Genomic DNA, 27,281 nt, shown 5'->3' on the forward strand with positions numbered 1-27,281 from the left:
CATTCAGAGCTGAATAAAATTCTGTCGCTCTGTTAATCTACAAGATCTGTTAGGCTGTAGACGGTGACCCATTTTTCCACTGCCGGAGGATATTCAGTACGGTTGCACAGCGTAGCTTGCAAAGGAGAAAATAAATATAAACACGAGCTTCTGCAATATTGGGGCAGCTTTGTGGTTGGACTGAAGACTTACTGGCAGACAGAACTCAGTCGTCGTTCTCAACGGAGAGAAAACTTCAGATGCGAAAGCAGCTTGAACTACATCCCGAAGAAGTTTTACAGGATCGTTACTGTTAATGATGCAAATAATCCGGTGAGTAGCATCGACGTCTCTACGGGACTCTTCGCAGATGACGGTGTTGTATACAGGGGACATCATAATTAATAGTCAAAACTGGCACAGATGAAAGTATCCGATAAATGGTTCAAATGGCTGTGAGCACTATGGGACTCAACTGCTGAGGTCATTAGTCCCCTAGAACTTAGAACTAGTTAAACCTAACTAACCTAAGGACATCACAAACATCCATGGCCGAGGCAGGATTCGAACCTGCGACCGTAGCGGTCTTGCGGTTCCAGACTGCAGCGCCTTTAACCGCACGGCCACTTCGGCCGGCTAAAGTATCCGATAACAAAAGCAAAAACGTAACACTAAACTTGGGTCGGAAAATGAGCAGTTTGCGTGATAATTGCGAGTGTGGGGTTACTGATTTCAGTATGAGGTTTGTCCTGCTTAGAACAAGAGTATTTGAAATGTATGTAATTTTGATTAAATCTTCATTTAATTGGGCACAATTGTCTACCTTAACAAGGGATAAAATACTGTTTCAGCACGGTACAAGTTACAGTCTACTGTATTTTCGTACCTGTTAACGGAGGTATACACAAATCGTACCCTCACCTGGATCCAATACTCCATTCGTCTCTTGAGTGACTTCCGCATTCTATCAAATAACCACGATCATATCATGAAGCTAGGCAAGATTGTACAGTTCGCTGCTCCAATTCTTCAACAGTATCGTCGCGACTGCCGAACGCCTTTGAGACAGGAAAAGAAGCAGATGAATGAAGTCAGGTGACTTTGTGGACTAACTTACACGCCTTGTCCGAGCTACCCATCTCAGACCACGTTGGTACATTAGTTGTCTGAGATCAGCAGTTTTGTCTGCCGGTGCTCCATCATGCATCTGCCACATTCCCCGACCATGAATTATGCATGGAAATTGAGCGCAGTTACATGCGGACATAATTGAAGTGTTTGTTTCAAATGCAGTTGTTCTAATTAGAACAGTATTTCATACTGAAATCTGTAGTTGCTCATAATCACATGGCCACAGTTTTTTTGCAAACGACTCGATTGCGGTCTCATGTTTAGTGATAATCTTTTGCATCCATTATCTTACACTTTCACGCATGTCAGCTTTCGTTATTAATTGTGATACATCGCTTACAGAGGATTCGCAACACTGGAAAATTGTTGTGAAATGAAGGAAGATTCGCAGATGATGAACGTTTGGTGCAAGAATGGCGAACCGACCCACAATACATACAAATGTTGCGTATTGCACACTAAGTCTGGATAAATCAGCTATTGCTAGTTTGTACCATTGGCGATTAATCACTGAAATAAGTAGAAGTCATTCAGCATTTAGGAGTAAGCGTCCAGTGCGATTTAAGATGGAACGAGCACGTAAAACTATTTACAGAAAAGCCAAATGCTCTGCAGACTCATTGGAAGAATCAAATATAAATTAAGAAGATAGCTTACAGAGTGCACGCTACGAACTCCTCTCCTACGCTAACCTCTTCATCTCAGAGTAGTATCTCAAGGTAGTACTTTCACCCTACATCCTCAATTATATGCTGGATGTTTTCCAGTCTCCATTTTCTTCATCAGTTTTTACCCTCTTCAGTTGCCTCTAGTACCATTGAGGTTATTCCCTGATGTCTTAACACATGTCCTAACCATCATGCCCCTTCTTCTTGTCAGTGTTTTTCAAGTATGCCTTTCTTCGCCGATTCTACGGAAAACCTCATCACTCCTTATCCTATCAGCATACCTTATTTTCAACATTCTTCTGTAGCATCAAATCTCAAATGCTTTGATTCTCTTCTGTTCCTGCTTTCTCACTGTCCATGTTTCACTGCCACACAATGCTATGCTCCAAACGTATATTCTCGGAAATTCCTTCCTCAAATTGAGGCCTATGTTTGATATCGGTAGATGTCTCTTGGTCAGAAATGCTGCCTGTTTCTGTGCTAATCTGCTTTTTGTGTCCTCCTTGCTCCGTCCGTCATAGGTTGTTTCTTTTCAAGGTGGCTGAATTCCTTAATTTCGTGACAACTAATTTTGGTGTGAAGTTTTTTCACTGTTCTCATTTCTACCACTTCTCATTACTTTCGTCTTTTTTCGGTTTACTCTCAGTCCATATTCTGTAATTATTAGACTGTTCACTCCATTCAAAAGGTCATGTAACACTTCTTCATTCACTGAGAATAACAGTGTCATCAACGAATCTTATCATTGACATCCTTTCACCCTGAATTTTAATCCCAGTCTTGTACCTTTCTTTAATTTCCATCATTGCTTCTTCCATGTATAGATTAAGATTGCATTCCCATCTCACACACTCTTTAATCCAGATACTTCGTTCTCGGTCTTCCAGTCTTATTGTTCCCACTTGGTTCTTGTGCGCATCGTACATCACCCGTCTTTCCCTGTAGCCTACTTCCATATTTCTCAAAACTCCGAACATCTTTGTCCATTTTACAGTGTCGAACTCTTTTCCTAAATCGATATATCCTATGAGCATGTCCTGATTTTTCTTCAGTCTTGCTTTCATTATCAAGAGCAATGTCAGAACTGCCTCTCTGATGCTTTTACCTTTCCGAAAGCCAAACTGATTGTTATCTAACAGCTTCTCTATTTTAGTTTTCATTGTTCTCTGTATCATTCTTGTCAGCAGCTTGGATGCATGAACTGTTAAGCTGAATGCGCAATAGTTCTCGCACTTACCTGCTCTTCCTATCTTCGCATTTGTGTGGATGATATTTTTCCGAAAGTCTTATGATACATCACCAGTTTAATTGATTCTACGTAGTAAACTGAATAGTCGTTTGGTTGCCGCTTCCCCCAATGATTTTAAAAATTCCGGTGGAATATTATCTGTTCCTTATCGCTTGGTCCGCAGCTCGTGGTCGCGCGGTAGCGTTCTCGCTTCCCGCGCCCGGGTTCCCGGGTTCGATTCCCGGCGGGGTCAGGGATTTTCTCTGCCTCGTGATGACTGGGTGTTTTGTGACGTCCTTAGGTTAGTTAGGTTTAAGTAGTTCTAAGTTCTAGGGGACTGATGACCATAGATGTTAAGTCCCATAGTGCTCAGAGCCAACCAACCTTATCGCTTGTTTGATTCAAGTCTTCCAGAGCTCTTTCAAATTTTGGCTAATACTAAATGCCTCTCAACATTCTTCAGTACTTCAGTATCCCACTTCGTTCCATACTGATTCTTCCATTCGATTCTCTTTAAACTTCGATTTCTTTTTCATCAATACTGAATTGTGGTCTAAGTCTATATCTGCTCACAAGGCTGCCTTAAAATCGAATACCTGATTTCGGAATCTCTGTCTGGCCATGACGTAATTCAGGTGGAATCTTCACATCTGTCCTGGCCTTTCCCTAGTATATCTCCACCTCCTGTGATTCTTGAACAGAGTATTCGCTATTACCGCCCGAAATGTATTGCAGAACTCAATTACTCTTTATCATTCCTAGTACAAACCCCATACTCTCCCGTAATGCTTTCTTCTATTTCTTCCCCTGCAACTGCATTACAATCCCCTATAATTATTAGATTTTTGTCTCCCTTTACATACTGAATTACCCTTTCGGTATCTTCAGTTATTTTCTCTCTGCTTGCGACTTGGCGTGTATATCTCAAACATCGTAGTCAGCGTTGATTTGCTGTCGTATCTGATGAGAACAGCACTATCACTGAATTGTTCCCAGTAGCTCACCCTCTGGCCTAGCTTCCTATTCATAACAATTCCTACTCCCGTTATGCCATTTCTTGCTGCTGTTGATATTACCCTATATTCGGCTGACACGAAATCCGTATCTTGTTTGCATTTCACTTCACTGATCAAACTATATCTAGACTGAGGCCTTGCATTTATAATTTCAGATTTTCTAGATTTCCTGCTACGTTCAAACTTCTGACGTTCCATGCTCTGAATCGTAGAATGTCATTCTGGCGTTGATTATTCCATCTTTTCCTCATGGTCACCTCCCTTTGGCAGTCCCGTCCCGTAAATCCGAATGGGCGACTAATCCAGAAGTTTTTGCCAATGTAAACATCATCACGACATTTTTACTATTACAGGTCACATTTTCTGTGGATAAAAATCATGTATTTTTGATGTAGTGGTTTCCATTGCTTTCTGCACCCTCATGCCGTTCATTATTGCTGATTCTTTCGCCTTTTAGGGACAGTTTCCCACCCAAGGGGAAGAGAACCTGCCCGCTTCCCCACCCACTGAGAATGCCGTTGCAGAACGACCGTGACTTATTATAGTCGCTATTAGACATAATTAGTAGAGGAGCTACGTAAGAGCCGCACGTTTCGTCACTGCTCCCGTTAGCCAATTCGAGAGCGTCACACATACGATCATCTGAATCAAGCGGCCGACGTTAGGGGAGAAGTGTTATTCATCAGGGCTAAACTTACTACTAAGGCTGCGAGGAACAACCGTTACGAGTAGAGCCAAGTAAACATATTACTATGCGCCACATATATCACATGTAGTGGCCATCATGGTCAGACACACTATAAGACAGTTGTTTAACTCGCGTGCCATTTATTCAAAAATAGTTCAAATGGCCCTGAGCACTATGGGACTTAACAGCTATGGTCATCAGTCCCCTAGAACTTAGAACTACTTAAACCTAACTAACCTAAGGACATCACTTGGTCATCAGTCCCCTAGAACTTAGAACTACTTAAACCTAACTAACCTAAGGACATCACACAACACCCAGTCATCACGAGGCAGAGAAAATCCCTGACCTCGCCGGGAGCCATTTGTAATTAGAACATTGAGAGGGTAGTGGTAATAACGGTACACCCACCAGCCAACACATACAGCCATGTGGCTTGTGGAGTACAAGAGTAGACAGAATAACGCAAGCAGGGGGACTGCAAAACATTGTTGACAGTGGGTGAATTAGAGAGCGTATGCTTGCAAGTCGCTAAGCCTAATGTCCTATTTACTGAACTATGGACACATAAGTCGTGCAGTAAATATGATCCTGTATTAAATTGCATACCAGGTCCTGCAGTACACACAGACCGGTAGCGCCGCCCACGTACAGAGAACTCTATAATGCACCAGTCAAGACGTTTATCATTTTTAAAATTATTAAAATAATTATGCCGCATAACGGAAACAAATTATATTACAACTACTATGTCAGCAGTGTTCTTATTTACAGTATTTAGAGAGAGATACATTGCCTTCGAACAATATTCTTTGTCATACGAAATGTACAACGTAATCTAAATTGCACTCTCTATGTTCTGTAATAGGGCATACAAGCGGCCAGAATAATTACGAAGAGTAACGGAAGGCGTTCGGGAGCATTGAACAGGTACTCCGAGTTTCGTGGAATTGCTGTCACGCGGTAGCAAATACATTCAATCTATTTTCAACAGCCTTCTTTGCGGAAGACACTTATGACTGCAAGAAACAAGGGACATATTAAGAAGGCTATGGAACAAAATAATAAATATCAAACAACACAGAAATAGAAACCATTCAAATAAAAGCACATAGTTTTATTAAGTTATTCTCAGATTACTGATCATAGGGTGCACTGAGGCATATTAGCCCCGTGTTCCGGCCCTGACGGACCATTCAGTAAGGACTGGGTGCCGTGTTATTTTCTGCAATTGGCATCTGTCAGATGCGATATGGAATGCTATGTATGAGCACACTACTCTGCTGATCGTTGTCAACTTCCTGGACTTTAGATCCGCTACTTGTCTGTTATGTAGCTCCTCAATGGTACTACGAAACAGAGTGCACACCATTCCACTCCTCCCACCAAAGACAAACCCTTGACTGTACTGGGAACTGAAGACAGGTCCTCCGGAAAGACATGCTGCCCATTCAGTTATTGTGGAACACAGCTAGTAAAAACTGCTATTGTCAGGGGGAAAACAAAGATCACAAAAACAGTGTTTGATGATGCTGTGTAGCAAATTAAGTGCAACGACTCGATACCTCAGATGGTGAGTTTGTTTCATAGCTACAGTAGTGACAAAATACACATTTGCGCTCAGTAACCAAGCAAAACGTGCCTTTACTTCCGGTGACAGTTGACATTTCCATCGATGAAAAGTAAACCTCAGGGGTATAATGGCAAAAACTCACATTCTTTCTTTTCCACCTAGATCAAGATAAGTGCTCCGCATTGTTAAGCCAGTCCAACTGCATAACGTGTTACAAAGACGAAATTTTCTGCGTTTTAGGAAGTATAAAATTCCAAAATTGTTTCACATTTGGCATTCTCCTGTCTATTATTTGCAGCAATATCTACAGTACCCATTTTCAACGTTCAAGGTTCCACTGAAGCTTTTAATCAAATTTTCTTCATATGTGCTGTATTTTATCTAAATAATATTTCCAAAGTAAAACTTGCACGTGTATATCACTACAATTAAACACCACCAGTTAAGAAAGAAAAGACTTTGAGGTTAGAACTGTTACCTATGTGTGTCCCGTGCTAGCGCACGCCAAATTTTCATCGTCAACATAATTACGTAATCTGATAATCATTTTTACACTTATTATAATTGTAATTAAATGATGCCATTAGTATTTTCCCCATCTTCAGCAACTGTAGTTGTATACATCGAAATAATCAGCAACTGCATAAAAGAAATTTTATTTCCTTAACCGGATTCACACACTTAGTGTCCTTCCTCAGAAGTCCGCCCCCGGTAGCTGAGTGGTCAGCGCGACAGAATGTCAATCCTAAATGCCCAGGTTCGATTCCCGGCTGGGTCGGAGATTTTCTCCGCTCAGGGACTGGATGTTGTGTTGTCCTAATCATCATCATTTCATCCCCATCGACGCGCAAGTCGCCGAAGTGGCGTCAAATCGAAAGACTTGCACCAGGCGAACGGTCTACCCGACGAGAGGCCCTCGCCACACGACATTATCATTATTATCTTAATAAGTTTATAATCACGAATTATTTGCAAGTGTCGGCAGTAAGGTACATGCGCCATATTTCTCTGGTGTGTCGTTCACAGTGTCTGTGCAAAAATGGTAGAAAGAAGCTAAACAACTAGTGCGGACATCATGCCAGAACTGGAGCTAATTATTAGTTGTTTATTAGCTGATTAGCTCCAGTTCTGGCACTACACCTGCACTTGTTGTTTGGCTTCTTTATACCATTTTTGCACAGGAACTATGAACCACATGACCACAGCAATATTCTGTATGCATCTTACTGTTGACACTCGCAGATAATGTGATAGTTATAGCCTTCTGAAGGAGGGCATGAAGTGCCTGAAAACGGCAAGGAAATAAAATTTCTTTCAGACAACTGCTCGCTGATTATTTCGATATAAATGACGGCGTTGTTCAGCATTCATACCAGCACATTAATTCCTTTTCTCTTCTTTCTACCTATTCGCTAAACGAGCACCCTTCGTTTGCACTTAAATCACAGTAAATTTAGTGAGAGTGGGTAAATTTCAAATAAAATGCGTGGTGTTGACGAAAGGAGAGAAGACTATAAACTGATGTAATCTTTAATTTTATTCCCTTGTAGTAAGCCACGTAAACGTGCGGTAGCTTCCTGAAGGCGTTGCATTCTTGCTGTTATTACTAAAAGGAAGAAAGGAGCGTTAGGGTTTAGTGTGTAGTTGACGACGAATTAATCGGAGCACAATTTTCTTACTAAAAGAATCACCCCCAAGTTTGTTTTTGGAAATTAGGGGAACCCACGAAAAAGACAAATCTGAATGACTGAAAGGGAAATTGAAACGTCTTGTTTTGGAATATGAGTCCAGTTTCCAACCAATGCGTCACTTGCTTGGTCTGCATTTACTAAACGCAAGTTGTGAATAATGTATTGTTCTGTAGCTCCAGGAAATCTGAAAGTCAAACAGAGGCATTTCAGGGACATTATAAATAAAAAATATAACCCCGACGTCGTATTGGAACCTTCTATACGTCTTCGGTTGAAAGAGCGAATAAAGAAATGTTCCAAGGTTAAAGAACACTAAATCTTGTCCACGTAGAAAAGAGCTTGTAGCTGTGCTTGAAAAGAGTTTATCGACCTATTTCAAGAGGAGCTATGGTGGAACTATAATTTTCATCTATAGGTGCCAGAAAAAGCCTGCTAACCCACGAAATGCAGCTTACAAAATTTCAACTACTAAATATTAAGTGGGGAATCTAGCAACGCACTACAGCTCCCAACGTATCCCTCTCGTATCGACTTCGAGGACAAGTTTAGCCTAATGTTACACAGAGACATTTAATCAGTCATCTCACCTTGTTCCGTTCGCGAATGGAACGGGAAGAAACTCCAGTATGTGGCACAAAGAGTTGTAAGCCTACAATCTACCAGGAAATTCATATTGCATTGTAGAGTATGAATGCGACGTGGATGTAAATAAATCAGCCTCTAACATAGATTCCCTATAACGTAGTATATAGATATTGTGATAGTATCACTTTAAGTAAGTAAACAACATGAAAGGTGAGTTTAGTGTCCTAGAATGTATATGCGGTATAGTTGGTACAATACCTAAAAGTAAATCGCAAAAGATGCTATCCTTTAACTTCACTATTTAGTTTTTCAGCATATTATATTTTCTAGTTTTCCCATTTTTAAGGACGACATAAAAGGGCGACTGCCATTAAAAGGAGGGACAAAAACCCACGCTTAGAAATCATATTTAAACACTACGTAGGCCACACAATGCTTAAAAATGCGAATTATTCTTGAAATGCGTTGTGCTCGCCATGAAAAAGCGTAAGTTGTGTAGTAACTTTATTATTTAACTCGTTAACGAAACAGATGTTGATTTTCTGAAAACATTATTTATAATGGATGAAATGAAAGCGGAGAATGATAAGCCTTTAGGTTTTTTACAAATGTTTAATAGATGTAGGGACTAGAAATGAAATTGAAGATGATGATGTTACTGTGCAAACATGTGGTTTGATGAATGAGCTTTCAACATTCATTGTTTACATTCTGAATGTAACACATAAATAGGAATCCTATCGAAACAATGTAGTAAAAGTGTAGTATGACCAGAGAAGTTATTTTACAAATTTTAAACTTATCTTTCCAAATTTGCTTTGAAACTCTGATATTCAAATTTATGTCACAATAAAAGCATTATCTGAACTTCAATACTTCGACCAACTGACTTGATGAAATTTACATCTTTGGAAACTTGTGCAATAACAAGACTGCAACTTTCAATAATACAAAAATTAATTATATGTTTTCCTTGTTTTTTCCACAAATTTAGAAAAGTCGAGAATTTCTATTCTGTATCTGCATCCTCTTCGTCTCTACGCGTTCACAACTTTATGATTTTGAAGCGGTACGGTACGCAAAATTATGTTCCAGAAGTAACTGGTAAGCATATTGTAGAACTGCTGTCTGGATTTCAGAAGCTTTTATTCTTATATCTAATAACGCTAAGTTTATGTGTTTGTTTGCACAAACAGGCTTGTTTAGCAGAGCCATCGCCATGGGCGGCTCTCCACTAAACCCTTGGGCCTTCAACCACTCTCCCCGGCATGCCGCTATTATCTTCAGCGAGGCTTCACCCATTGACAGCTCCTGGAATTACAGCCACGTGGCCGAGGATTTGCGGACCCTCTCAGTGGGCGATGTGGTCGCTAGACTGCCAGAGGCTTACCAGGTACTGTCTGCAACTGGCCACTTCAATAGGACAGTACTATTCCTGCTATTATTCCAAACACTAGCTGTAAGTGGCTTCAGCTCCTCCGCCGAGAATGTTCTCAGCGGCCGTACAATGAGTGTATCACTTACGTCAGGGTATTTAGGCCCAATATTAATAAACAGTATCTATTGGCTGTAAGGTTATTATTACTACAACTTCTGATGCCCTGGGTGTGTCACATTCAAAAACAATGTGGATAAATATAAATTAAAAGCCAAGTGGACTGAAATGGAAGAGCTGTGAAGCTATGTTACCAACATGGCGCCTATTTTGGGACCCACCATCTTGGATGCTTGCTAGAGGGCAGAGTACTGGGTACCATGAACGTTCACACAAGCTCATCCATTCCGTTTCTCAAACATGTATGCATACTTCAGAACGTCATGAGAACTACGGTGCGCCATCGAATAGGTCTGGTGGTGGTGGTGGTTTGTGTTTAACGTCCCGTCGACAATGAGGTCATTAGAGACGGAGCGCAAGCTCGGGTTAGGGAAGGATTGGGAAGGAAATCGGCCGTGCCCTTTCACAGGAACCATCCCGGCATTTGCCTGAAACGATTTAGGGAAATCACGGAAAACCTAAATCAGGATGGCCGGAGACGGGATTGAACCGTCGTCCTCCCGAATGCGAGTCCAGTGTGCTAACCACTGCCCCACCTCGCTCGGTGAATAGGTCTGGTGAGCCGTCAGTCTTGACAATAAAAAGTAATATAAAGAACTTAATTTTTTGAAGCACTGTAAGTGGTTTTCAACAAATTAAGTTCTGTTTGATTAAATAGTGCATCATTTCAGAATAAAAATACCTGTAAAGTGATTAAACCCACTATTTAGAAAAGCATGTGGGATGTAGGGCCTACACTACATTCCGTAGTATCTAGTGCATTGTTAGACACAACATATCGTTGTAAAGTATTATAAGTGAATGTAACAGAACTACATTGTTTTTTGTTGACAAATGTGTAATTTATATTAGTGAAGTTTAACCAATGAGCCAATGTCTATTCCATAGCAAGTAGTCCAAACTCTAACGAACTATGTTGTGTCACTGTGATGCGTAGAAAACTTTTCATTGTCCTCTGTGTGTAACACGATTTTCAGCTTCAGCCACACATATCCTTGTAACGACGCTTGATTTCTCGAAAACGTCGCTCAATTTTTACTGAATAATTCTCCTTAGGAGCTGAAATAGAGTAAAACAGTCACCTAAGACAGCGTCTTGAATTGCTTTCAGAGCATTCATTTCTGTCCTGTATCAGCTGACACGGCATTGATATTCATTTCTGACTATCTGTTAGATCTCTTTTCAAGCTCTGCCTTGGGTGAACTAGGATAACTTCACAAGAAACTGAAATTTTCATTCAATTCAGCCTCATATTAATACGCGAGGCTGGTTATAACACAGTCCAAACTAATGTAAAAAGGCGTTTGAATCTATATTCAGGAGGGTGCTCCAGTATTTCTAACAGAACAGATGTTTTTCTTCTCACCATGAAACACAATACAACTAAAAAACGAAATTAAACCGACGTTTCCTATATTTACACATTTAAAAAATAATAATTTGAAAAATCGTAGCTTCTGTTCTTTATTTTCGTTTTTGTGTTCCATGAAAATGATGCCGGTCTCAATCGGATAATTCACGACGATTAGTGTACAAACTAGGTGTAGAATATTGACATCTTTATTTACGTCACTGTGAATAATCTGTCTTAAGGAACCTATCTCTCGAATCAAAACGTGCAAATATATTTTTGTTTTACTAGAAAAGAGTAGTTTGATCCCTGAATCATAGTTTTTGCTATTTGATCGATTCGTCTATTGGTTGTGCTTCACGATTCATTGTAATGACTCTTTAAATTTTTGATTTAGAAGCTTAAGGCGACAGAACAAGGGACAAGAGCCATAAACGATATTTCACTTTCCCTAAAGGCACACACAGTACAGCACTTTCGATAACCTGCCATATACAAAAAGTTTTGAAATAATTCTGAAATTCCAGTACGAAGTTTTGGCTTCCTAAACTTGGACATACATAGCGCTAAGAAAGATACAAACAGAACAAATTGCAGTCTGTTCTTGTAGTCGCAATTCAGCTTCGTCAAAGAACATAAGCTTATTCAATACATAAATGGTTCTCGCCATACACTTTACACGAAACATCCCTTTGGAGCACGGAAAAATACTCCATGAAGTGGTTTTTCGAGGAGGTAATTCGTTGTTAATCCAAAAACTATCAACACAATCGCCTCATATATCTTATGCCTGTGAGGTAAATACAAGAAATCTTTCTTCCTTTTCAAAATGTTTGCAGTAAAAAAAAACGCATCTGTAAAAGGGCCCGTATTTTATGCTGTTGTGACAGATACTAATGATTTAACAAAAAAACCATTCAGTACGAGTTTCATGGACAATTATTTCCTGCTCTTTGACGTAGTAAGAGAAACGACCGAAGTATGCTTAAAATTATGGGCTTTGAAATAGCGTGCGTTTTTCTTTTATTTTATTTTCAAATACATATATGTGTTAAAAATATCTTTTAAGTACATTTATACGTAATTTGCTGATTTGTTGTTTCTCATGTTTGTTTCACTCTCGTTTGTTAAGGGTTGCCTGTGCTAGCTTACAAGTTCACTTTCTCAAATAACTGATGACATTTTATGCATGTATCCTGCGGCGCTTTTCAGCTGCTGAACGGTCAAAAAACCGGTTCCATTTTTCGATTCTAAAGAACTTGAAAGCAATAATATTTGCTGATGAGACAAGGTTTTGAAAAAATGTCTTGTTCCCTTTCACTTGTTAAGTTTCGACGATTTCACAGCATACTGATCTAGCTGCTGCCGTTGCTGATACAAACCTTCTTAATTTTAGTACGTACTTTCTCAGCTCCTACGTTAGAAGTCGTTAATTTTCCAACTAAATTTTCATACATGACGCATTGATGCGTAGTTAATTTATACACCAGCAACTTGTAAAGGACAACAACTAATGTTCCAGTTATTTCATGTTAGTACTGGCCACACAAATATGTATAATTTTCAGTAAACGAAATGAAAACCAATACATTGTACTTGTTACAACTATAAGCTCACCTCGAAAGTGACTGACGATCGTCGTTGTCCGCGCAAACAGTTTCCATTCAGCTTGTTCTGGGCTCTCTCTGCCTATGTCGAGGACACTCGCGCGTCACATCACCCGACTAATGTGATGCGTTCTGAGAACACATTCAGCTAAGGAAATCGAAGTAAACAGCCTGTCTACGTTAGGTAATCAATGAGTTTATCAAGCAGAAGTAATACTTGTGCATACTTGATATTTTTCGGGAAATTTATCTAAAAACCGTATAGCACACAAAGAAAGGAACGGTGAATGAATAAAAAAGGAACTGTTCGCAGAAAGGAGCGATCAACATTGAACTAGTTCTCAAAGATGAACGATTTTGGCCATCTCTAACGGGTGAGATACAGTACGGCAGGGGTAGGGAAGGTGTACTGGTGTTTGTGGGAGCATGCAGGGGTGTGGTGGAGACAGGGTAGAGCTGCTAAGCGTAATAGGGAGGTTTTGGAGGGGCGCGGAGAAGGGTAGCGGGAAAGGAGAGAAGTAAAAAAGGAAGAAATGTCTAGTGGGTACACTGGGAGAATAGAAGGTTGCCGAGTGCTTGAACTGGGGCAGGGAAGGGTGTAACCGCTCAATATCATTCAATACGATCACGACGACACCCCTCGATCGACGTTAACACTCGTGGTGTCACTCGCCTTCATACATGGCAGTGGACGTTTGAAAATTCGTGACGCTAGCTCAATGGTCGTCAGTTGATGTAAATGTATTTCCCGGCTGACTTTTAATTCAATTGCTGCCACGGGGGTGAAGAGAAAGAACACATCCTGGTGGTACCAGCATTATGCGTACTTAGATGTTCGATTAATCTGAATGGTTTGCAATGATCCAGCGATTCTATTCGAACTCTATGCTGATGTACCGACAAGGACCATTTTCGCAGATAAACATGAAAGTACGTAATGGATGTTCAGTTTCTCAATATAGTTCGTCGCACTCACACATTATACATCCGCTGTAAGAATAATTTCATGCACTTACATTTTTGGTGTCCCACAATATTGGTTGGCTAAATATTATGACGATACGTTGCATACAACTTCCACAGACAATCTATTGTTTATCATGTAGTCAAGACTACGTAATGAAGCCAAAATCGTGGGTAAAATTGAAATGTAGTTTGTTTATTAACACTTCTCTTTTCACTAATTAAATATGAAATATGAATCGGGATTGGAGGTGATGATCCTATCCTTTTTTAGTGTTTTACGTCCCCGTTAATTAAAATCTGGTAGTTAATAAGAGAACTATTTTTTATGCTGGTGCGTTGTTTGTATCAGTTACTCCCGCAACCGTCCAAGGATAAGATTCTCTTAATGTTCCGCGCACACGCGTTTCACAATCTCATAAAATGCAGAATTACGTAACCTATAGCTTTCCGTTGCGCACAACTTTCGTGGGTTCCACAACCATAATAGTTTCCCAAGAGTATTTTTACCAGCTAACACAAAGTTCAAATTATGTTGTCGGATTCATTTTTACTCCAGCCGACAATAAACATCTCTGATCACTTCGTCACACGTAATATTATATTTTAAACGTGCTTGAAGAGTCTCTAAATAATCTCCTTAACGAATTTCGCAGTCGCGTACCACTTTTTCATCGACTAGCCCGATCGCGATAACTGAAGGTAGAGAGCTCAATAATGTGTTACATGTTCTTTTATATGTATTAAAAAACAAACGCGCCCCTATATCTTTCTGTCCCGCTTGGTCTTTGCTACTTTGCTTTTTATTACTTTCCATTTTATTGCTTCTTAGTAATACTGTGCAGTTATTAAAGTTTCGTATTACTTTCCCCTTTTTAATTCTTCCCCGATTTTAATCAATATGATGCTAATTGACACGCCTGCCCGTGAAGTACCGTTATAAGAGGATAGGCAGACGAAGGACAGGAACTAGCGAAGGTTGAGGTTTGGGGGTATCTAAATGTAGGATATATTGCGGGAAGACTTACTGTCTGCACAATCCAGAATATCTGGTATTGGTACGACGGATCCAAATGGCTACAAAATATTTTAGGTAAAGGAGGTACTAACATCCCCACTATTTACAAAATTTAATGTTGGATTATTAAAATCTCCTTGAATGATGACAGTAAATACAGCCATTGGACGCTAGGTCCATGGAAGAAAACCACTGATAACTTGCAACGCCGTCTGGACCGTTAACATCCTGCTTCCAGCATTCGCGCAGGCACTCTGGCTCCGTTTCGAATCCACTCGGTAGTTTAACGAGGGCCAGTGTGCCGACTAGCCTGGATGTGGTTTTCAGGCGCTTTCCCACATGTCATTAGATGCATTCAAAAGGGGTTGCAACAGAAAGGGCGTCCAGGCGTCCTGTAAAATGTCACATCTGATAATAACCATGCCAACCCCATGTATGTATGCGATAAAGGGCAAAAGAGAAAGAAGATTGACAAATGTTGATGACAAAGTAGGAATACAGGCAAAACCATATGCAGTGATGCGTCCCACAGCTCATCAAGGCACCCATTCAGTCAGGTAATAGGGGTCTGCTTATATGGAGGATAGCTATATATGGTTTAATTGTCTGCACCAAATTCTTCAAAGTGGTGGAAGGGAGGACCTGAGAAAGCAAGCTCTATGTACTGGCAGCCACAGGCAGGTTGAACAAGCTGCCATTTCCTCAAGCAGTTCTGACATTACACATGTGCTTACTAGTTTATCATGGCACAACACGACAATCACTTGGTAACAGCAGGTCAGGTCGCCAGTGTTGGCAACGACTAGATACAAAACACTCATGGCACAGAGTCAGACCGCTTGCATTAGCTTCAGTCGATCCAGAACTAGGGGGCACTCATCCAGGACTGATGAACAAACTATACAGGTGAGGTGACAGAACCCTGGTGTATCTGTCATGATCTCTTACCGTCACAGATACAGGAACCTACTGCCTGATTGCGTTTACTCGTCTGCTTGCCTGTAGTATCCCACAGGTGATCTATACCTTCAGGTCACCTGGCCTCAGTCATATCGAATACACGTCGGTTGCCATCAACACACATCTTGGCCATCTTCATCAGAACGTAGTACATTCCGGATAGTATTAGCTGTCTCGTCTTTCAATTGCTCATGAGTATTTCACCGAGCATCAGCTTCGAAACAATAATAATTATTCACGTGTAAAAAAATTAAAACATTGCGGAGGACATTGCAACTGGAAATCGATGATAACCATGCAAATCTAACTAGGCTTATCAACATTAACACTGCAGAATAGCTGTAACTGAGCCACCCCATTATCCTGAATCATTTTCGCAGGAGTGGTACCCAGATGTGATCCAACTGTTCGTGCCAAGCATCGAACCAGCATCCTCGAGAGCCTTCATGATGGACACGCCATGGTCGGTGCTGGAACACGGTCTCCCTAACGCTGTGCCCTTCCTCACAGGCAGCACATCAGCTGAGGGGAAGCAGCTACTGAAAGGTAAGTAGCCCACCACTGCTGCTACAGCTCTGGGATTGCCCAGAAGGCCAGAGAACAAAAGAATTGTTATCACACATAAACTACAGTTTTTTCATGTCAGCCAAGATATCTTCACTTCCAGTTCCCAAGCTGTACAGAGGCTATAGATTCAGGAATAGACAGACACATACCTCCAGTAGTTCCTGCTGCTTAACTTCCATAAATGGGATAGCACAGTGAAAAAAAATAGTTACAGTACTGTAAGTGTTCTGTCGCGTAGTTCAAGTTTTCTCCACTAGATGGCTCTGCAGTCATGGTGCTGCAGTCTTGTACATAATCCAAATATGCTCCTCCCCACTCCCCTTTCTGCCCACCCCATCCTTTCCCCTTCTCATCCTCTCTCCCTTACCTTACCCTTCCCCTCACCTGCCCCTCCCTTGCTCCGTCACCACACTCCACACTATATGACAAAAATTACAAAAGAGTCTAAGATAGTACAACTATCCCAGATGTGGTTTGGAACCCCTCCCCTCACGCTGCCCAACATTCTCCAGCTAAACTCAGCACAGTATTAAAATAAAGTAATCCAATAATATTTTAGTTTCAATAAGTTAATAAAATAAATAAAAAGTATTCCTTGCACAGGATATCTCTCTTACAAAGTAATCTGGTAATACAGTGTGGAATTTTGTGCATACCTTCACTGACAATTTAAAAAAAAATACATGGACTTTGTAAAATGATGGCGAAGATGTTCTCCCTTTATTATTTCCTATAAAAGATCGTTTAGCATCTGCAGGTTTAGTGTAAGAAATATGTAATTTTTTATGAAGAATTAGAACGAGTGTACGACACCCTCTCCATAATTCGTTAAAAACCAGTATTTGCTTATACAGTGTAATTAACAAATTACTAATCCATTAGTAACTGAATATGAATTTTACTTTAAATAATATTCTGCAGAACTTCAAAAACGCGAAATGAAATCAGCTGTCACTTTTATGTTCATGTTGATTGTCTTCACCAAAAGATGGCTGCACTGGTAAAATGTTCAAACTGCAATTGTTGTACCACAGTTTGGGTCACAACATAGGTTCAGATTAATTATTTACCACATATATGAGGCTTGTCAAATATCACAATATTCTAAAAGTCTGCAAAAATGCATCAGCAACACAAAAATTTGCAATTTTTACATCGAGTATCACGATGTTATTTTACACACACATTCGTCACATTAGTGTCTAAAACATCACTGTGAACTCTAAAGTATGCCATCTCGGTGCCTAAACACATATGGTTTAAGAAAAGTAACAGACAGATGACATTTAAAGTCAGGCCAAAAAAATCGAAACTAGCCTGACCAGAATAAAATCCTAGGCAAACACACAAACATAGAGGCATCTGAATGTAATTATTTATGGATACTCTACAAGTAACATCCCATTTTTTTCCATGAATTTAGGTGGAGCGAAGAAAATGATTCAGTAGAAAACATATAACATGACCAAAGACAATCACAGAGATGTAACATTTCCAAGGGCAATACACACAAACACACACACACACACACACTCACACAGAAAGAGAGAGAGAGAGAGAGAGAGTGAGAAAGGTGGAGGGATAGAGAATACATTCGTAATCTGGGTCTTCATATTCCATGATTCGTAATTTCTTTTTCGCATAGCTCGCTGTTTATTTTATTTTACTGCTGCTCGCATTGACACATGATAACACAACTTATCACTCTGTTAACTAAAACAGCAACGAAGGAATAGTTATGGACTCATAATCCTAAAGCAACAATGGAATGCTACAAAACTCTTAGTTGTGGTTGCCACACTTTATACATAGGAGTACACCCTCGAGGGTTAACCTTTAAGTTGGATTTGCAGCAGTGCTCATGCGTTATCAATTTCTATGTATTTAGATAAATTTAATATCTGATACAAAGATCTAATTACCTATAACTTAATTAAGTAGTGCTGAAAAGTGAGCTGGGTGTATTTTAATAAGTTATGAAAGGATCATACAGTTTGAAAAGTGTGGTACAGCACCAAACCTTTGTCGTTAATGAGTGGTGCTTAACCTGAAGTTTTTACCAGTTACGTCAATGTGCAAAATGCACGCATCTGAATAAGTAATGCAGACGGTTTAGATGTGGAAAATATATAATTTCATTGTCCATTATACTTACAAAATGACCGAGCGAGGTGGCGCAGTGGTTAGACACTTGACTCGCATTCAGGAGGACGACGGTTCAATCCAGCGTCCGGCCATCCTGATTTAGGTTTTCCGTAATTTTCCTAAATTCTCCAGGCAAATGCCGGGATGGTTCCACTGAAAGGGCGCGGCCGACTTCCTTCCCCATCCTTCCCTAATCCGATGAGACCGATGACCTCGCTGTCTGGTCTCCTTTCCCAAACAACGCACAAAGCACGCACTTACAAAATGTGCAAAATATTTCATATTTCGAAAACAATATTCATTTATTTTGGTCGAATTTTCGTAGACATTCACATTATACTTGCATATTATAGGAAGCATGCAAGCTGTGTGTATTTTAATAGGTAAGACACAAAATGTGGTGTGTGTGTGTGTGTGTGTGTGTGTATGTGTGTGTGTATGTGTCCGTGCATTTGTATATTTGTTTGTACTCCATAAATCACAAATAATTTTATCAAAGGTTTTACTTTCTACATATTGACCCCTGGAAATGTTACACTTCTGTTACCATCTTTGCTTGTGTGTATATAAACGAAGCAGTCATTCTCCAATTTTAAGTATATTTGACAATAAAACCCTGTCTACATTCTTTCCCGAAATCGCATTTTGCTGTTGTCTGCGAGAGTGCGGTGTTTTACGTAGAATATTTTTATTCTATGTTGTTGTTGATTACAGGGAACAGAATCTGTAAATGTTTAAGAGAGACTGATTTGTAAACGGTTTGGAGAGCAATACTTCCGATTGCAGTAGTTTGTTTCATACTTAACCTTGACTAAGTCAATCATTTGTAATAACTGTCGATCAGTATCATAGATTATCTTGTGGTAGTGATACATTAGCTTGGCCCTTCCAGAATTGGTGGTGAAAAACGAGTTGTTACACCTTGAATATGCCTAAATAATTACGTTCAGAAAGCCTATTTGTTTGTGTTTTCCAAGTATTTTATCCTGATCGGGCTAGTTTCGATCTTTTAGACCAAACTTTAAATGTCAACTGTCTGTTATTTTACTTAAACCATGTACGTTCCATACTGAAATTGCATACTTCAGAGTTCACAGTCATGTTTCAGAAACCAATTTTCCGAATATGTGTGGAAGATAGCGTCATGATACTTGAATTAAACATCATTATACTTGACTTAACATTGTGATACTCGACGTAAACAATGCACTTTTTTGAGTTGTTGATGCATTTTTGCAGGCTGTTAGAATATTGTGACATTTAACAAGCATCATAGATGGGGTAAATAATTAACTAGAGCCTCTGTTGCGTCTTTCACTATGGTATAGCAATTGAACTTTGAACGTTTTACTATTGCAACCATCTGTTGGTGAAATCAAGCAACAGGAGCAGAAAAGCATCGGTTGTTATTATTTCGCATTTTTGAATTTTTAGGGAATATTATTCAAAGAAAACTCATGTTCGATTGCTATGCATGAGTAATTTATTAGTTGCTTTGGATAAGCATATATTGGTTTTCAACCATTTATGGAGACTATGTTATATACTCATTCTAATATTCCGTCGCGACTTATACATTTCTTCCAATGAAATTACAGATGCAACTTGTGAGCCAGCACATAAAGTATTTTTTATATTCAGTAATGAACTGAAAAAACAGTTTACAATGTTTTTACCGTCATTTTTTGCAGTTCAGCTATTTATTAAGTGTGTGTGTCTGTGTGTGTTTTTATTTATTTATTGAAACTACATTTTGATTGGGCTAGCTCATATTAAGACTACATTGAGATTGAAACTTCCTGGCAGATTAAAACTGTGTGCCCGACCGAGACTCGAACTCGGGACCTTTGCCTTTCGCGGGCAAGTGCTCTACCATCTGAGCTACCGAAGCACGACTCACGTCCGGTACTCACAGCTTTACTTCTGCCGGTATCTCGTCTCCTACCTTCCAAACTTTGCAGAAGCTCTCCTGCGAACCTTGCAGAACTAGCACTCCTGAAAGAAAGGATATTGCGGAGACATGGCTTAGCCACAGCCTGGGGAAGGTTTCCAGAATGAGATTTTCACTCTGCAGCGGAGTGTGCGCTGATATGAAACTTCCTGGCAGATTAAAACTGTGTGCCCGACCGAGACTCGAACTCGGGACCTTTGCCTTTCGCGGGCAAGTGCTCTACCATCTGAGCTACCGAAGCACGACTCACGTCCGGTACTCACAGCTTTACTTCTGCGAGTATCTCGTCTCCTACCTTCCAAACTTTACAGAAGCTCTCCTGCAAACCTTGCAGAACTAGCACTCCTGAAAGAAAGGATATTGCGGAGACATGGCTTAGCCACAGCCTGGGGGAGGTTTCCAGAATGAGCTGGAGAGCTTCTGTAAAGTTTGGAAGGTAGGAGACGAGATACTGGCTGAAGTAAAGCTGTGAGTACCGGACGTGAGTCGTGCTTCGGTAGCTCAGATGGTAGAGCACTTGCCCGCGAAAGGCAAAGGTCCCGAGTTCGAGTCCCGGTCGGGCACACAGTTTTAATCTGCCAGGAAGTTTCATATCAGCGCACACTCCGCTGCAGAGTGAAAATCTCATTCTGGATACATTGAGATTGGCGGGAGAGTGAAGGAAAGGAGGAGAAGAGGAGGGGAGCGGTTGCAAAACACAACTGGGCTGGTTCCACTGTCTCAAACATTTGCGTTTTTTTATTTTTTAAATTTTTTAAAATTTTCCGTAGGCTGGGTATGGGTGGTGAACGAGATTATGCAAGGAGAGAGGGAAGGTAAAGGGAGAGGAGGGGGTCTGGTTTTATGATGTCACATGGCTACAGAAACACTTCTGCAGCACCAACTAGTGGTGCAAGCTTGAACTGAGGACCAGAATGACCATAACCATAACACGAATAGTGATGCAGTGCGCCTTCCACTGCACTGGGTACACAAATTTGCCAACCAAATCTTAAAAAGTTACCTATTAATATATAACTTTGCCCTCTGTCTGCTATAAAAGAAAACCTTCATGAGCACTGTAGTAATGTGTTGGCGTTCACTGCACTGTCTTGTGGAAATAAACCACCTTTAGAGGTGAATTATCTACAGAAAAACGCTAATATGAGTACTCTCATTCAGTCTTGTGTTCCAGTATTCGTTAATGGAGAACTTGGTGTCTCGTATTACCAGTGTTTATCATTCCTTCACATCCTGCAAAGATTAGTGGTCAAGTAACATCGCTACCACATAGTTATTAAAATATTATCGTATTAGCTGTTGAACTATTTATCTCGCTAGCAGACTGCATGTTCAGTGTTCTATCACAACGAAGAACCCCAACATGTGCTCTTTTATTGCAAAACGGCGTACTACTATGTCTTTCTTTAAGTGAAATTTTCTTTTAAAAGCTCTAGTATTAGATAAGTCCATAGATCGAATAAAGCTGTTGGATGGCGTTGTCTAGGATTAGTTTATCTTAAAGTAGATACATACAAATTTATCAGCATCAACGTGAGTGTGGGTCAGTGATGCGAGTGAACGGAATTCCTCTAGACTTGAACGACAATTTTTACTGTTAACTATTTCAGTATTACATCTTTTCTACAAATAATAATGGACAAACTATACCACTAATTACTAAAACTGTGCACTTTAATAAATTATGGAACCTCGTACGTTAGATGGGCGCAATTACGACGATAACTTTGTGCAGATACATATTTGTAGGTACTACGTTTGTAACAGACCACATCTGAATGACAGTGCTTTGGGAATCCTGCCGTGTAGTTGTGTTTAACATTGTTTCTTCAATTATCTATCTTCTGAAGCGTAATTCTATATACAGTCTCCAGTATGAACATCACAAGAAAAAATTTTCTTGGTTAATGCGAAGATTTCGAATAACTATTGTTTAAAACTGGCATTAAATTTTAAGGCTAACATTTGTTATGGCACCCGAGTTTCATAGACGTGACTAGCTCATGACGATATGTTCTGTAGAAACAGTTTCTTTGGAACTCGGACGACCTACTCTTTGTTTGCAAAGCCATATGCAAGTAATACATTCCAGCGAAGATATCAGTTGTGACGTATTTGAACTCCTACGAGAATTTCATCTTGTGTGTGAACGTACCGAGCTAACCGTCGCTTGGAAAGAAAGGATTGCAGGATTAACTGAAGCATGCAAACCAAAAAGACTAAAATTTTAACTGTTTCATAACCCGCACTGGACTAGTCCCCAGGCTTGTGGAATTTTTGTCACGTTTCATTGCCAGATGACAGCGAGGGTGCACAAATAAGAATAGTGCGAGCATCACAGGTTTGTTTTACATCGGTTCGCAGAAGGAGTCATTTTCCCCACTCGCTATTTCCAAGTACAGCTGCAGAACAATCTTAACTATAGGACTGCAGTGCAGCCGCATTCAGTAAACAATGAACTCGCAAACTGCGGTTATGGTTCCGCATCAGCTTGGAATATTTCACAACAAATGATAATTTGTGCCCGACCAGGACTCGATCCCGTATTTCCTGCTTGTCACAAGTGGTTGCCTTAGAAACACTTTTTTTATCCTCGCATTCCTGAAATTACCTAAAACTACAAAAAAAGGGGGAGCTAATGCCACCGCCACTTTTACCTTAACCACATCAGCTATCCAAGCATGCTTCAAGAAACGGCTCAAATGTCAGTTTGACCTTGTGCTATAGCAAGGCAATGACGAGAGAGAATAGCCTCTTACCCTGTGCGGGAAACACGGTAAACATAGTGGGAGCACAAAGGCGAGTAGACAGCAGGACAAATGGAGATGTGGGCCGCTCCTGGAAGCGTGCTCGGACAGCCAGAGTTGTTCAGGCGACGGCTCGCGACAAGCGGGAAATCTGGGTTCGAGTCCTCGTACGGTACATATTTCTATTTGTTCGGAAACATTCTACGGCTGATGCAGAACCATAATCGCAATTTGCGAGTTCATTTTTAAACCTATAGGACTTATGTCTTTGACATATATGGGTTCTAGAATTTTGGAACGTGTTTTATGCTCCCGTACTACACTCCTGGAAATGGAAAAAAGAACACATTGACACCGGTGTGTCAGACCCACCATACTTGCTCCGGACACTGCGAGAGGGCTGTACAAGCAATGATCACACGCACGGCACAGCGGACACACCAGGAACCGCGGTGTTGGCCGTCGAATGGCGCTAGCTGCGCAGCATTTGTGCACCGCCGCCGTCAGTGTCAGCCAGTTTGCCGTGGCATACGGAGCTCCATCGCAGTCTTTAACACTGGTAGCATGCCGCGACAGCGTGGACGTGAACCGTATGTGCAGTTGACGGACTTTGAGCGAGGGCGTATAGTGGGCATGCGGGAGGCCGGGTGGACGTACCGCCGAATTGCTCAACACGTGGGGCGTGAGGTCTCCACAGTACATCGATGTTGTCGCCAGTGGTCGGCGGAAGGTGCACGTGCCCGTCGACCTGGGACCGGACCGCAGCGACGCACGGATGCACGCCAAGACCGTAGGATCCTACGCAGTGCCGTAGGGGACCGCACCGCCACTTCCCAGCAAATTAGGGACACTGTTGCTCCTGGGGTATCGGCGAGGACCATTCGCAACCGTCTCCATGAAGCTGGGCTACGATCCCGCACACCGTTAGGCCGTCTTCCGCTCACGCCCTAACATCGTGCAGCCCGCCTCCAGTGGTGTCGCGACAGGCGTGAGTGGAGGGACGAATGGAGACGTGTCGTCTTCAGCGATGAGAGTCGCTTCTGCCTTGGTGCCAATGATGGTCGTATGCGTGTTTGGCGCCGTGCAGGTGAGAGCCACAATCAGGACTGCATACGACCGAGGCACACAGGGCCAACACCCGGCATCATGGTGTGGGGAGCGATCTCCTACACTGGCCGTACACCACTGGTGATCGTCGAGGGGACACTGAATAGTGCACGGTACATCCAAACCGTCATCGAACCCATCGTTCTACCATTCCTAGACCGGCAAGGGAACTTGCTGTTCCAACAGGACAACGCACGTCCGCATGTATCCCGTGCCACCCAACGTGCTCTAGAAGGTGTAAGTCAACTACCCTGGCCAGCAAGATCTCCGGATCTGTCCCCCATTGAGCATGTTTGGGACTGGATGAAGCGTCGTCTCACGCGGTCTGCACGTCCAGCACGAACGCTGGTCCAACTGAGGCGCCAGGTGGAAATGGCATGGCAAGCCGTTCCACAGGACTACATCCAGCATCTCTACGATCGTCTCCATGGGAGAATAGCAGCCTGCATTGCTGCGAAAGGTGGATATACACTGTACGAGTGCCGACATTGTGCATGCTCTGTTGCCTGTGTCTATGTGCCTGTGGTTCTGTCAGTGTGATCATGTGATGTATCTGACCCCAGGAATGTGTCAATAAAGTTTCCCCTTCCTGGGACAATGAATTCACGGTGTTCTTATTTCAATTTCCAGGAGTGTATAACATATCTGAAGAACGAAAATCTCTGTAGGAGCGAGCATGGGCTGCGGAAACAACGATCAATGAAATGCAGCTCGCTCTATTTGTCCACAAGATCCAGAAAGCCGCAGACAGCGACGCTCACGTTGAAGCCCAGTTCCTTGACCAGCAGAAGGCATTCGATACAATTCCGCACTACCATCAAATGACAATTTTCGAGTGTGTAAAATATCAAACCGCCTGTGTAATTGGAATAAAGAGTTTCTAGCAAACAGAACACAGCGTGTCATTCTCAGACATAAGAGTACTGTGAACAACTCCAAGGGAATGATACAGGGCCATTAATTTTCACAATATAGGCCACTACAAGTGTCGTAGTAAATAACTTTGGAAGGTCCATGAGATTTTCCTAAGACGATGCTCTTATGTACAGATAAATCGCAGTGCCGGAAAATTATAGCGAAATACAGGAAGATCTGCTGAGGGTCGACGCTTGGTACAGGTATTGGCAGAAATGTAACATGTCAGGCAGAAAGATCCGTTATTGTATGGTTCCAAGATTGAAGAACAGTCACTGGAAGCGATATGAGTTGGAAGGACCACATAAGACTAATCGCAGGTAAGGCGTATGTCAGACAGATTCACTGGATGAATCCTCAGGAAGTGCAGTGCACCCACTACCGTTTGACCAATATTTATATATTGCTCTGGGATACGTACTAGGTAGGACTGACAGAGGAAATAAAGCAGATCCAAAGAAGAGCAACGCGCCTAGCCACAGGTTTATTTAGCAAGCATGAAAGCATCACAAATATTCAGTCAACTCCAGTGCCAGACACTGTAAGAGGGGCATTCTGCATCACGGTTTAGTTTATTCTTAAAGCCCCAAGAGCATGCGTTTCTAAAAGAGTCAAGCAATATATTGTTCCTCCTATACCTCGCAAAAAGATCATACAGATAAAATTAGACAGATTCGAGGTCACACGGAGGTCTACCAACACTCATTTTTCCGGCAAACCATTCGCGACTGGAGCAGGCAGGTACTTTCGGCCACACACCGTAAAGTGGCCTGTGAAGCATGGATGTAGATGTGTCCTGTCTGTCTTGCAATTAAGAGTGTATGTCGAGTTTTTAGGTAAGTGCTGTGGCGCTGCCAGGCGGGAACATTTGTGTGCAGTGTTGCATCTTTCGCTTGCAGTGGCCAGGCTGGCTGCACTGCAAGACAACTTCCTGCAGCTCGTGCAGCCCGCGCTACGCCGCGCCTCCGAGACCACCTGGCTGCGCGCGACACCGCTGGTGCGCTCCTTCTACTTCGGCGACGACTCCATCGGCAGCGCCGCTACCGAGGACGTACTCAACGTGAGTCCACTGCTTGCCACCTGCGCCTTCAGTCTTCGCGCACCTGATCAATTACAGTACTGCTCCACACTTGTGAGGCTAGAACTGCTAAAATGTCGGAACGTACTGCTAATCTGGAGCGGATGTTACGAGTAGAACAACCTCTCGCCAATCCCCTAATACTGCTACGAGGGTTGGATAAGAAGTACTGGCAACAATGCCGTAACGTAAAGGATGTGCGGCAAATGCTGTGCGCTCCGTCTGTATATTACTGCGAAAGGTCAGTTGAAGTAGTGCAGTGAGCGGCGACAGCTGTGTGCGTGGTGTCTGAATGTGCAGGAAGCTAGTTCAAGCACCCTAACAAACGGTCACTGCAGGCTACCTTTGTCCCGCACTGAGAAGAAAGTCACTTCTTGACCAGTCTAGTGTGGTAGTTGAAGATAGCAAAACAAAAGCCGAAGACCGGCCGCTGTGGCCGAGCGGTCCTAGGCGCTACAGTCGGGAACCGCACTGCTGCTACGGTCGCAGGTTCGAATCCTGCTTCGGGCATGGATGTGTGTGATGTCCTTGCGTTAGTTAGGTTTAAGTAGTTCTAAGTCCAGGGGACTGATGACCTCCCATAGTGCTTAGAGCCATTTGACCCAAAAGCCGAAGTTTTAAATTTCACGTTCAAGAAATCGTTGATGCAGGAGTAACGTACAAATATACCATTGTCTGATCCGTATGGACGGCATAGTAATAAGCATCCCTGGCGTAGAGAAAAAAAGTAAAAGAGCTGAAAACAAATAAGTCACCAG

At 41.7% G+C, this 27,281-nt stretch overlaps 1 protein-coding gene across 1 annotated transcript in view; it reads left to right on the top strand.

The window, feature by feature from the left end:
* Positions 1–27,281, top strand: part of LOC126235078 (esterase E4-like) — a 317,082-nt gene that overhangs the window by 226,287 nt on the left and 63,514 nt on the right. Inside the window, exons 11-13 of the mRNA XM_049943812.1 lie at positions 9,756–9,952; positions 16,394–16,559; positions 26,345–26,505. Coding sequence (XP_049799769.1) covers positions 9,756–9,952; positions 16,394–16,559; positions 26,345–26,505 — 524 coding nt within the window. The remainder of the gene's footprint in view (positions 1–9,755; positions 9,953–16,393; positions 16,560–26,344; positions 26,506–27,281) is intronic.

Source organism: Schistocerca nitens, chromosome 2 (genome assembly GCF_023898315.1).
Source record: "Schistocerca nitens isolate TAMUIC-IGC-003100 chromosome 2, iqSchNite1.1, whole genome shotgun sequence".
Classification (NCBI taxonomy): Eukaryota; Metazoa; Arthropoda; class Insecta; order Orthoptera; family Acrididae; genus Schistocerca; species Schistocerca nitens.